General features: G+C 40.7%; 1 protein-coding gene across 1 annotated transcript in view; it reads left to right on the top strand.

Moving 5' to 3' along the window:
- Positions 1-12,678, top strand: part of TBC1D9 (TBC1 domain family member 9) — a 37,758-nt gene that overhangs the window by 22,519 nt on the left and 2,561 nt on the right. The window contains exons 10-20 of the mRNA XM_063415270.1: positions 475-689; positions 1,493-1,610; positions 2,522-2,807; positions 3,529-3,658; positions 5,243-5,341; positions 5,458-5,526; positions 7,418-7,658; positions 9,600-9,665; positions 10,860-10,946; positions 11,845-11,919; positions 12,056-12,156. Of these exons, the coding sequence (XP_063271340.1) occupies positions 475-689; positions 1,493-1,610; positions 2,522-2,807; positions 3,529-3,658; positions 5,243-5,341; positions 5,458-5,526; positions 7,418-7,658; positions 9,600-9,665; positions 10,860-10,946; positions 11,845-11,919; positions 12,056-12,156 (1,487 nt within the window). The remainder of the gene's footprint in view (positions 1-474; positions 690-1,492; positions 1,611-2,521; positions 2,808-3,528; positions 3,659-5,242; positions 5,342-5,457; positions 5,527-7,417; positions 7,659-9,599; positions 9,666-10,859; positions 10,947-11,844; positions 11,920-12,055; positions 12,157-12,678) is intronic.

Here is a 12,678-nt window from a genome sequence, read left to right as displayed (position 1 = left end):
ACACACTCTGTAACCAGAAGCCAGTAGTTTAGGGGCCTTCTAGATGTTCAGCAACCACCAGCAAGCCTAAATCCCATTTATTTAATAATTTCTGGATCCAGTTAAGCTTCACAGCAATTGTTGCAAGGAATTCCAAAATTTAGGCATGTTGCATGGAACCACTGTCTTTTCTTTTGTTGATACCATGTGACTGCACAGTTGGTTTGTTCTTCATGTCTCCTGCTTTGTTCTGGTTGAGAGAGATTTTAACCTTATTAGAAAAATGCCTGTAGAGAAGACAGGAAGGGGTGATAATCACCAAAGCACATCCTTTTTATTTTGTAATCACCTTTAAAGAAACAATATTTTCATATTTGCTTTCGGAGTTCTTGGTGACATTTGGAATGGAAGGCGAGCAGATCACCCTGTTGGAACACTGTACCTGCTAAACCTCCTTCTTTTCTCCTGGTTTTAACACTGTTCTCCTACTCCTAGGAGCCATTAATGAGATGGCCACTCATCCTGGCTATTACGAGGACCTGGTGGAGAAATCAATGGGCAAATACAACCTTGCTACAGAGGAGATAGAGAGGGATCTGCACCGCTCCCTCCCAGAGCACCCTGCGTTCCAGAATGAGATGGGCATCGCTGCTTTGAGGAGAGTCTTGACAGCTTATGCTTTCAGAAATCCAAACATAGGCTACTGTCAGGTAACTGGAACACCCTGGGCTCCTGCAGTTTGTGGGATTCCAGTTCTTTCCTGGCAGTGCTGTTTGCTCAGCCTGGAGGTGTGGATGTGCTGTGAGCTCAGTGCTGCAGAGAGGCAGGGGGACAGAGGGTGTCACACAGGGACCTGTCCAGCAGCAGTGTTAATAGCACACCTTGAGAGATGCTTGCTGTAAGCAGATTTTCTGCTCATAAATCTAGAAACTGGACAGGTGGTAACAGAGCTGTCTACAGAAATGACAGTGGAACCTGCAGAAAGGTTATTTTCTTATTAATAAAAAATCCCCTCAAAATCACTTTGTGTTCAGCCTTAAATTTTTATCTATTTTTTATGTATCCATCTTATAATGAATTATTATTTAATGTATTATAGCCCTCCAGAACCTCCTTTCCTCTTTCAATGGTGCCATGCCATCATTAAAACAATGAAAAGAAACAAAAACAAGCAAAAAAAACCCAAATGCTTGACCTGAGTCAACCCTTGTTTAGGAAGAAAAATACTGATTTCTTTAAAAATATCTGCAACACAAAACCAACCAACCCCAAAAAAACCCCACCAAAAAGCCCCAGTGAAGAAACAACAACAAAACTGAAGAAAAACCTTAGGACATTTGTGATTTGAGGCTTTATTGAGCCTGTCCTTGAGCACTGGGAAACGCTGCTGTTTTTACAGGGAAGTACTTGAACAGTGTGGGATCAGCAGGGAGAGATGTAGCTCATTTCCTAACCAGTCATCTGCCCAGGTACAGTGCTAGATATTGAATAATTATATTTCCCTTTCTTTTAGGCTATGAATATTGTCACTTCAGTGCTCCTCCTTTATGCAAAAGAGGAGGAAGCTTTCTGGCTGCTGGTGGCTCTGTGTGAGCGTATGCTGCCTGACTACTACAACACAAGAGTTGTTGGTATGCTATGGGGACATTTTTGAAATGACATTACCCAAAAACCCCAAATTAACTGCTATTATTTGTACTGAAACAAATTTATGGGTATATGCATGCTAGTGACAAGACAGCTTGCTCAGGAGAATAAAGGCTATTTCCTAAAGAGGTAATGTTATGGTTAATAGTTTATCACTTAGAATCAGATGGTATTCTAAAGTGGGCTTAAGCAAAGCAGATTTTTAAGAAGAGATGGGAGGCTAAAATTTGAGTTTTAGATGATCCAGTTATGTGGTTAAAGTAAGGTGGGAACAGGAGGTTTAGCAGTTTGCAGTACAAGTCTTTGTGCCTGTGCCTCTAATGTGAAAGGGCACAAGTATCAGAAAAGTTGTTGTTTTCAGATGAGCTTCCTTGTGCATGTGGAAGTGAGTGACCTCAGTTTATCATGGAATCTGTTTTTACTGTATCTCACAAATATTTGAGATACTCAGCCTTAGAAATTATTCTTTCTGGCCTGGTTAAAACACGGCATGGGAATGTAAAATATGGGTTCTCTTGAGGTAAATCTGAACCCTCACAGTCACCCTGGCCTCATTCCACAGGTGATACTGAGGTCCTACTCCAGTTAGTAATGGTAATATCAAGCCACTATTTAACTTCTGCTGGTGCTAGACCAATTTAATCCTTTTTAGTTTCTTATGGAGTGTATAATTAAAACAGAGTAAAACCTATTACAGTTCAATTTGTATGTATAGCTCAGTGGTGTAATAGAATCTGTTACTCATTTGAAAGGGAGAAAAGGTGCATAAAAGCAGCATGCAAAATATTCTTAGCTTTTTTATTTCTATACATAGAATATATAGATTTTTTTTCCACCCTTAAATGTAATGTATCAGTTGCTCCTGAATTAATTCAACCTCATTTATCTTCAACAGGAGCACTGGTGGATCAGGGTGTCTTTGAGGAGCTGGCTCGTGACTACATTCCACAGCTCTATGACTGCATGCAGGACCTGGGTGTGATCTCCACCATCTCCCTGTCCTGGTTCCTCACTCTTTTCCTCAGTGTAATGCCCTTTGAAAGTGCAGTGGTAGTTGTGGATTGTTTCTTCTGTGAAGGAATAAAGGTGATATTTCAGTTAGCACTCGCTGTCCTCGAAGCTAATGTAGACAAGCTGCTTAACTGTAAAGATGATGGAGAAGCCATGACAGTCTTGGGAAGGTATTTATTACAGAAAATTAAGTATCTTCATCTTTGGGGTCTTTTTTTCCCTTGCTCTTCTGATGTTGAAATACTGAATTTAAACTGGTGCCATATATGTTAAATCTTTTACATGCCTGTAGTCCTCTTTCATCCACATAAGATACTCCTTATATTATTTTAAAATAATACTAAGTGACCAACAAGACATAAATTCTTCTTTCAAGACGTTCAAATAAACTTCCCAAACCTGGTTACAGAAATTTAACTTGATTCATTATTTTAGTGGATGACGTGAGTTTTGTTACTTCAACCTGCTAAATTTTAAATATCACTAAGAAAAAGCCTTGATGTCAAGGAAAATTGGTTTGGGAATAGACTAAGTAGGACTCAAAGGAGTTAGGTAGGGTCTTGAACAAATAGATTTCAGTGAAGTAGGATGATGATAGATAGAGTGGCTTGAGTCATTTAATCAGAACTAATGCTGCTGAGTGTAACCTCTCATTTTCTTGTGCTTGGTAGAGGTTTTTAGTTTTCAAGATGCTGCTGGAACTTTGGAATTTTTTTCATGATGAATTTCAGTAGTATAACCTTAACTCTTCCTACAAGAGTTAATCAAGCCATTGCTTGATTACTTTTACATGTAACAATCAATATGTAACCTGTATGCTGCTAACCCTCAGAAGGGAGTGTCTACAGATTTATCTTGAGTTCCTCATTTCTTTATTTTTCCCCCCACTAGATATTTGGACAGTGTAACTAACAAGGACAGCACTCTTCCTCCCATTCCTCATCTTCACTCCCTGCTCAGTGATGATGTGGAGCCTTATCCTGAGGTGGACATCTTCAGGCTCATCAGGTCTTCCTATGAGGTAGGATAAGAGTACTTGCTGGGCAACCATCTCCTCTTAATCTTGTTTGATATTATTTACTATTAATTAATAGTTTAAAATAATAGGAAGACCTACAGCTGAAGAAAATGTGGGTCTTTTTGGAGACCTTTGACACACACCATCCCCAAGGAGTGGGGAAAACCTTGTCCTTTCCAGACTGTCCTGTGATATTTGTCAGGAGAACTTGGTGGCACTGGCAAAGGCACAATATTTGAATTTTTTATGCAGAGCTGCTTTCCAGCATGCTCTGACACTGCCCAGCTCTTAGGTAATCACATCAGATGCATATATGAGAAGTCTCCAGTGAAAGTTGAAGGGATGCAGAGGAATTTCTTGGTAAATAAGTGATCAGCAGCCCTCTCTGCAATGATACTGAGCAGACTTTCTACTTTCAAAGGAGAAACCCTCTTCAAATAACAGAATATACATAACAAGCATTTTATGCTGCCAGTACTTTCTTAATTTACTGAAAATAGGTTTTACTAAGAAATCTCTTACCCTTTCATTCAATTTTGCTTTTAATTCAGAAGCCATAGATCCTGGTGTCGTAATAATTATAGTAGAAGCAACTGAAATAATGCATAATAACTGCAGCTTTAAAAACCTGTGCATAAATCACTAGCTGTCTGTGGAGTGTAGACTCATAATCAGAGCTGTTATGTGTTTAACTCATTTAATTTATGTGTTAGCTAATTAGGAAAAAAATAGGCCTTTAACACTTCAGCTGTGTGTGCAGGGGTATCTGGATCTTGATTATTTTAATGAAAGAGCTGAAAGGTCTGTGCTGTGAGAGGTTTGATACAGTTTTGACCTTGAGCAGGTGACATCCTCCAACAACTCCCTGTACAATTTGAAAATTCATGCTTTACCTGTGGTGTCATTGATGTCTGGCATTATTGTTCCTGCTGAGCGTCTGTGTGGATTTTGGATGGCAAGAAACTTCTGCTTACAATACTTCTACAAAAATGAATCTTAGGGATTAGGCATTAACATGGAATATTGTTCCTAACAGGTTTTCCCCCTACGACACTTCTGTGGGATGTGCAGGAGCTCCCTGACACTCATTATGTTCATTATGAAGAAAACTTCTGAAAATAAGACTTGGATATTAAAGAGAATATTTTCCTAGTGGAAATTGCATTCTTGCTATTTGGTTTCAGATGCTCAGAGTGTAAGGGCTGCTGTACTGTCTCAGCCATTAGAGATGCAGTTCGTTTAATATCCTCTTTCTTTTGTGATTGTGAGACATTCCAGGACAGGCTGAAATAAAACTCTGCAGGAGGACTTACAAAACAGCCTATTCACAGAGATTTGCCAAGCAAGAAGTTTCTAATTACTGAGATTACAGTTTGAAATAAGAGAGTTTGGAATTGAATAAAGATCTTTCAAAAATAAAATCTAGTGATGCATTCCTAAAGTCTTTGTAATTTTGTAATGTATTAGAAAAATGCAGTTTCATTTGTGGTACCTCATGTCATTAAATTCACTTCTCTAATACAGTAAAGGCAAGCTAAATATTCTGAATATTAATACACAGTCATGTATTACTTTTTCTCTTTCAAGAAATTTGGAAGCATCCGGGCAGATTTAATTGAACAGATGAGATTCAAACAAAGACTGAAAGTCATCCAAACCCTGGAAGACACCACAAAGCGCAATGTGGTCAGTACTGAAATAATGTTATTTGCAAACAATAAATTCAGTTTCTGAAATTTAACCTAGCTTTTCAGTGAGACATGGATCTCAGATCTCTGACTGTTAATGTTGTGTTTCAAAAGGTCCGAACTATTGTGACAGAGACTTCTTTTACCATCGATGAACTGGAGGAGCTGTATGCGCTTTTCAAGGTAAAGCTGAGTGAGGATGTGCCTCCAGAAGTGAAAATGTTCATTTGTGATGTGGGACTGTCTTTTCTAAGCACCAGGTCAAGGCTGTCAGTTATTATTGGATATCTTGATACAAATTTGGATTAGCTGCTGTATTACTGATGTACAAAAAAAACGTAAACTTGAGCAGTTTTTAAAACATCGGGAGAGGTTTCATTCGCTAATTGATTTGTCCATGGAAAAAAGTATATATACTGATAAAAAAATAAAATGAAAAATTGCATAGAGGCTTTTCACCAATCATTAGAAATGAAACATACGTCTCTGAGCCAAATTTTGGAATTTATCACAATGATTCTATCATCTCACACAGTACTTTTGTATCTGATTTTTGCCATTGTTAGTGCTTTAATGCATCACATGGAAATTTAATGCCACAAAATGGCATTATGTGTCTTCTTAAGTTGGTTGTACAGCGGTGCCATCTTATCCACAAACTTAAAGTTGAGCATTTAAATGTGTTGGCTTCACCTTCATTCACAATGTCTGAAAAGAAATTACTTTCTTCCTCTCTTTTGTTATAAAAAGAGATTTTTCTTTAATACAATGAAGAATTTTTTTCCTTTTCATTTCCCATCTGTAATGACAAGTCCAAGTTTTCCAAATCCTGCAGTGCCTTCTTTCAGTCTCCCATGAAATCAGTGAGACCAAGTCAGACAGTCCTCTCTGGATGATCGCTGTGCTGGATCTTTTTCCCTGAGCTTCTGAATTGTTTTGAAGTAGGTTCTGCCAAATCAGCTCCAGAACCTCCACTGGCTTCAGTAAGACTGAAAGAATAGTTTATTATTCAGCATTTTTGAGAATCTACAAATGTATTTCAAATAAACAGCTAGTTTCATATAGTTAAAGATTAAAGTTTTCATGAGGCTTCTGACTTGACTGCGTGATGAGGGTGCAGAGGGTGAGTAAGCACAACAAGGCTGTGAAGTCACAGCTCTGGCCAAAACAGGTATTTCATGTTTCATCTGCCTGGGAGGCAGAAAAAGCTTTGCTTTATCTCTTTTTTTGTTTTTTTACTAGAGGGATGCTTTTTTATGCTGATTAGAGGAGAAACCTCTTCCAGAAGAGCAGAAGGGCTGGATAAATTGAAATGTTACCTTGCATTGTGTTAATGTTGCCATGAGTTTTTCCTAGCTAGCTGAGCGTTCATATTAAAGTAGAAGTGTGCAGCTTCTCACGCTCATGAATGTAAACACAAGATCGTGTTTTGTAAATATTGGCAATGTTATGAATTCCTTCTCCAAGCGACGGGGAGGTTGAATGACAGTCCCTTTGACCAATGTGGGTGAGAGGTGGGAATGCCTCTCTCCAATCCATGGGCACCTTGCTATAGGTATATAATAGGTATAATAAACAAAGGGAGAGATTCTGCCCTGCATGCTCTGTGAACCCAGCCCTGTGTCCCTGTGATAATAAATCCTCCTTTTATTCCCTTAAGGGTCTAAGATAGCTCAGTCCTTTTCAGGCCCTGGAGGAATATATCAAAAGACAGGAAAAAGGACTCAAAAGAGGCTCTCACCCTTAGCTGCAGTAAGATGTTTATTCCAGGTGGTCTCCAGGGGGAAAGAGGGCGTGCACAGGGGAACAGGGTCTTTTCTCAGCACTTGTGAGGGTGGGGCAAGTTGGCACACAGCCAATGGGCTCAGAAAGGGAAGGAAGGGTCAGACTACATGGCACAAGCTCTAGGGGTCCCTGAGGGCAGAGAAACCCTTCCCACAGGGGAATGCAACATCCCCAAGTCTCATTTCTGGTCAGGCCTCGCGGTGATCTGTTAAGAACGCACGTGGAAGAGCTGTTTGGAATTGATGAATTGCTCACAGTGACAATCCCGTGGCGTTTCCCCTGTGCTCAGGCAGAACACCTGACCAGCTGCTACTGGGGCGGCACCAGCAACGCGGTGGAGCGGCACGACCCGAGCCTGCCGTACCTGGAGCAGTACCGCATCGACGTGGAGCAGTTCAAGGGCATGTTCGCGCTGCTCTTCCCCTGGGCCTGCGGGGCGCACTCGGACGTGCTGGCCGCGCGCCTCTTCAGGCTGCTGGACGACAACGGCGACCTGCTCATCAACTTCCGCGAGTTCGTCTCGGGCCTCAGTAAGGGGATCCACTTTCAAACTAACCTGACAAACCAGTTTGTTTCTGTTCAGCTCGTTTTAGCTGCCTGGGACAGTGGCTCCCCCTGGGGTTTAGGCTGCTGTCAGTAGGTGAATCTACACTAGCCAGTGGTGTGGGGAAAGGACAACACGTGAACAGATCTGTCAGGATCTGAGGATTTCACTGCTGCGGACTCTGAACACAAGAATTAACTGCAGCGCAGGTGCTTAGCGGTGTGTTTCCTCTGGGCATGGTTAGAGTGTGAATACTGCCTCTGCTGCTTCTGAAATAGTAACCAAACTGCAGAAAGCACTTTGAATGTCCCCTGGAAAGGAGAGAGTGAAGGTGCAGGTCAGAGAGGGAGGCTGAGTGTTTTTAGTCTGGAAGAAGCAAGATTTCAGGACATGAAAGTTGACATCATGAGCCCCAGGATCAACACGAGGGAGCAAAGATGAGGCAGGAGCCAGCCACTCCTTTTTTAAATACAGCAGGAGGTGTTTGCTGTAAGTGTGCAACATCTCACCATCTACCATGGTGGTCATCTACCACCATGAAAGGTGTGTCTTGCAAGGAGTACCTGAGTGGGGTTTTTTTGGTTGTGGGTTTTTGGGGTTTTTTTGCAAACAGAATTTTTTCAACCATAGAATGCAGGAGGATATTCAAAAAGCACAGTGGTAACCTCACCACTTCTGGAAGCTTTTCAGGGGCAGGATCACTGCCCTTGACCTGCTGCCAGTGCCCTTCCTAATTTTGAGCAAAAAGGAAAAGGGATGCATTAGGAGGAAGGAGAAGTGTGCTTCAGGAAGCACACACTGATTTATCTCATGGTGGCTGTGGAGCTTTTTCAGTTCTCTTCATATCTGGGGACAGAGAGAGGAGCAAGCCTACACCCTGTGCCCTGACTCCTGTTTTACAGTTCCCTCTTGATGGAGGGTGCAGAAGTGCAGCCCATTCTGCCTTTGGTTATTTCATGTTGCCTTTGCCAGGAGAGAACACATTATCTGCATGGTGTGATGCACCAGATAGGAACATAAGGAGGGTCTGTGTTTAAAATGTTGCAAGCAAAATGGCTGAGGTAGATGTGCTCAGTTTTTTGGCCTAACATCTGTATTTATTGGAGAGCTAAGCTTTACAGGAGACTGTGGTTGTTAGTACTTGCCATACCACACTCTGTAGTGTGCATAGCAGAGGTAAGTTGACACAGTCACCTATAAGGTAAAATAAATCTCTGTACAGTCTAATTAGTGAAAGTTAATTTGTTTATTTATGGATGGCACGTCACAAGAAGTGGGGTTTATGAAAATGTCTGATTATTGGTTATTTTGTCACTTTAAAATTAACTACTGTCTATTTAATTAATTGGAAAGAGAGACTTCAGTAGACCTCTTGCACTTCATACAGGTAATTCTAGTGTAGTCCAGAAACAAATAAGGGTTGATGTAGAAAAATCACTAGAAAGTATTGCCTGAACATCAGTTTAGCTAACCCAAGGCTAAGCTATGATAAATGCTGTTTACTTGAATATCTCTTTTATTTTTTCTTTTTGTAAATACCTTACTGCTCTGAGCCATGTGATGTTGTTATTGCATCCTCAGATCAGAAAGTTTCAAGTCCACACAAGAAAGATCTTGTTAAGTTCCATCTGGAGACCTTTCTGAGTGATAATGCCATAACCATAGATGGAGTGGTGTGAAATAGGCATTTAATAAAGGAGCCAAGATTGGAGTATGAAATTCAGGGTAGATTTGTCTGTGTTCTCTTACTGGTTTTACTCTATGACCTTGGAAGTCAAGTGACTGCCTTATGATCTTGAGCTATAAAGGGGTATAGTGGTTCCCAGAGTGATGAATGCAGCAGCTTCCAAACCAAATTATTGTGGCAGTAACAAATAAAATGGTACAGAATGCTGACTGATAATGTACTGCCTGTAATGTTGTTTAGGTGCAGCGTGCCATGGAGATCTTACAGAGAAGCTGAAGCTGCTCTATAAAATGCATGTTTTGCCTGGTAAGTAAATGATGTTCAAATAGCTCCTGTTTTGATGACAGCAGGAATTTGGAGCAGAGTTGTTTATGACTGGCTTTCCCAATTAAAAATTAATTTGTGGGAATTACTGTAGCTGTTCATGAAGCAGTAAAATAAGGAGGCTTCCTCTCTAACCAAAGAGAGATTGGGAAAGTCTGAAAGCACCCTCACAGCCCTCAATTGCTCCCTCCACAAACATAAAAATGTCTCTTGCTGTTAAGTTGGGGCTGGTGCTATCCTCCAGGCACGAATCCAGTGTTCTTCAACATATGTTACCATAATGTACTTTATTTAAGAGTTTGAAAATTCAGCTGGTTTGAAATGTTCCTGCATGTCCTGGCTGCTCATTCCTGTCCCCAGGCTCTGTTCCTGGTTCCCCTGGGCTGACACAGCTCTCTGCAGAGGGAAGCTCCAGAGGGTTTCACAGATCTTTTCCAGGGGCTGTACCTGGACTCAGCTAAGGGAGAGAAGCAGTTCAGGGTGGAGAGGGGGTGAAAACACCTCAGAGCAGTTCTGAAAATGCTCTACTGGAGCTGTGTCCTCTGGCTTGTCACACATGTGCCATGCAGGACCTACTGCTGTCCTCACTGAGCCTGCACTTCAGGAACATTGCAACTGCTTGGGTGCTTGAATCCTTGTGCACATTTACGTGCTGTAGTAAACATATCTAAAATCTTTGAGAGGACATTCACCTTTGAAGATAGCTCATTGCTCCCAGCTGCCTTTGCTTGGAGGTAGGACTGAGTGATTCAGTAATTAACTGGGAAAGAATACTTTAAATACTTTTAAAAAATACTTAAAAAAATAAATATTACAAAAATTATGTTTTTAAGAATGCAGCTTCTCATATTTGGGGACTGGTAAGCTCATACCAAACGAGGACAGACTGTTTCCAGGTAGGAAAGAGATGACACCCTGCTCAGGACACGCTGAGCTGCACAGGAGAAAGTGGAAGTAGGCATGGGAAGATGGGTGAGGCAGGCTCTGAAAACAAACAGCTCCTTGTGAGACAGTTCAGGTCCAGTTGTTCATCTCCTGTGAGTTAGAGATGATTCCTAACCCATCACACCCTCATACTTCCAGAAATTGACATTCTACAAGTATTAATGGAAATATCTCTCAGTTTTTTATTAGAGGGGGGAGTTTTTAATGAAAGAATCTTGCTGTGTTGCTTAGATCCATCCCCTGAGCAAGAAGAGCCAGACTCTGCTTTTGAAGCTACCCAGTACTTCTTTGAGGACATCACACCTGACTGTACTCATGGTAGGCATCTTCTGTCTCGGGCATGAGCAGATGAGGTGATGTGTTTCAATCAGCATGTCATTTTTGGGAGCTACTTTTTAATTGGATTAAACTTTATTAGAAAAATATTCTCTTTGAAAAGAATTGTGAAGCATTTGTATTTGCGTTGGTGTCTTTAGAGGTGCAGACATGTGCACCGTAAGAGCCCGCCTGAATTGTGAAATACTTGCAGAAGTACCTGCAGAATAATGCCAAAAGTGTGTTGTAGCAGAAGTAATTTCGTGGAGAATAAGAATAAATAGATTGGCTTTCAAGATGTATTTGGATCAGAACTTAAAACATTCTAAGAAACTGAGAGCAAAAGATAGATCAAAATGTAGTTCAGCAGTTTGAAATCAATGTGTGTGCTAATGAGAGCCAGCATCTCATCACTGCTGCTTTAAATGGCTTTCTCTTTCTGGTGATACTTGATGTGAAGTTTCTCTCTAATTCAAGAAAAATATAACCCATCCTTCAGCTTGTAAGTAGGAGGAAAGTTGTTTGGAAATACAGGGAAGAGTGAATAGTCTAGAAATGGCAATTTCAAGTCCTGAGAGGCAAAAAAAGCAGCACTGGTATAATCACCAAACATATATCATGCTAGGAGGTGTGTCCTGTTAGCACAGGTTAATCATTGTACTATGCATACAAAATCTAAGATTGTCCCAGCCTGAGCAGTGATATTGTAAATTAAATAGAATTTATCAGCAGGTTTAACAATGAGCAAAAATCATCGCTCATTCCTGTAATTTTGACTCTGCTTTTTTTGCAGAGTTTGTAAATATTGGTAAATGTTTTGTTACTTTGCACTGTACGCCTGCAAACAATGTCTGTGTGTAAACCCTCACTGATCTCTCTCCCCTGCCCCTGCCCTCCCCAGTTGTTGGCCTGGACAGCAGGAACAAGCACGGAGTGGATGATGGCTTTGTTACAGTGAGTCTGAAAACAGACAAAGGTATGCCTGGTGTCTGTGTGAGTTACACCTTTCATTTCATGTAAAGATGTCCTTTTGGAAATGGGGAATAAAGGTAATCATTCAAGGTTTCTTCATGGACTTTTCCCTCCATCTCTGGGTCATTTGTTGGCAATAGGCAAGAAGAGCTCACAAGAGAATCGGAATTACCTGAGAATGTGGAGCCAAGAGAATAAATCCAAAGCAAAAAACACAAAGGACTTGCCCAAGCTGAATCAGGTACTTCTGCTGACATTTCTTTTCATTAAATTTAAACTTTCTTCACATATCTATAAATATTCAATGTATTAACACTGAACAAAGGTTTTACTTAGAGCAGATGCTTTTTTACCAGCGTAGTAGTCAGCTGCTTGCACAAGTTTATTGTTCACAAAATAATTTAACTGGCATTCAGCTCCCAAAACATCCCCAAAATGAGATTAACACATACAGGAATGGTAAAACACATTATTTTGATGTCTAAACAAAAAATGTGACACTAAATATCACCAGCCAGCTCTTAATGTCTAATAAGCATAACCTGGAAGTATTATTTGATGTTCTGTAATTTGTACTGCTGGTCTCAATCCCCTTGGATCCACTGCTGGTAGGGAGGAGGAGGCCCATTGGGACAGCTGTTTCCTCCAGGGCACATAGGGAAGGTTTATTTCCTGGAGAGATTTCCTACTTATCCTGAGCAAATCTTCCTATTTAATTCATCACTTTTGAATTTCAAAAGACTTGTGTCTAACTAAGTTACTC

This window comes from Prinia subflava, chromosome 18 (genome assembly GCF_021018805.1).
Source record: "Prinia subflava isolate CZ2003 ecotype Zambia chromosome 18, Cam_Psub_1.2, whole genome shotgun sequence".
In the NCBI taxonomy this organism is placed as follows: Eukaryota; Metazoa; Chordata; class Aves; order Passeriformes; family Cisticolidae; genus Prinia; species Prinia subflava.
Note: the sequence above shows the minus strand (reverse complement) of the source record. Positions and strands in the feature narration are given on the sequence as shown.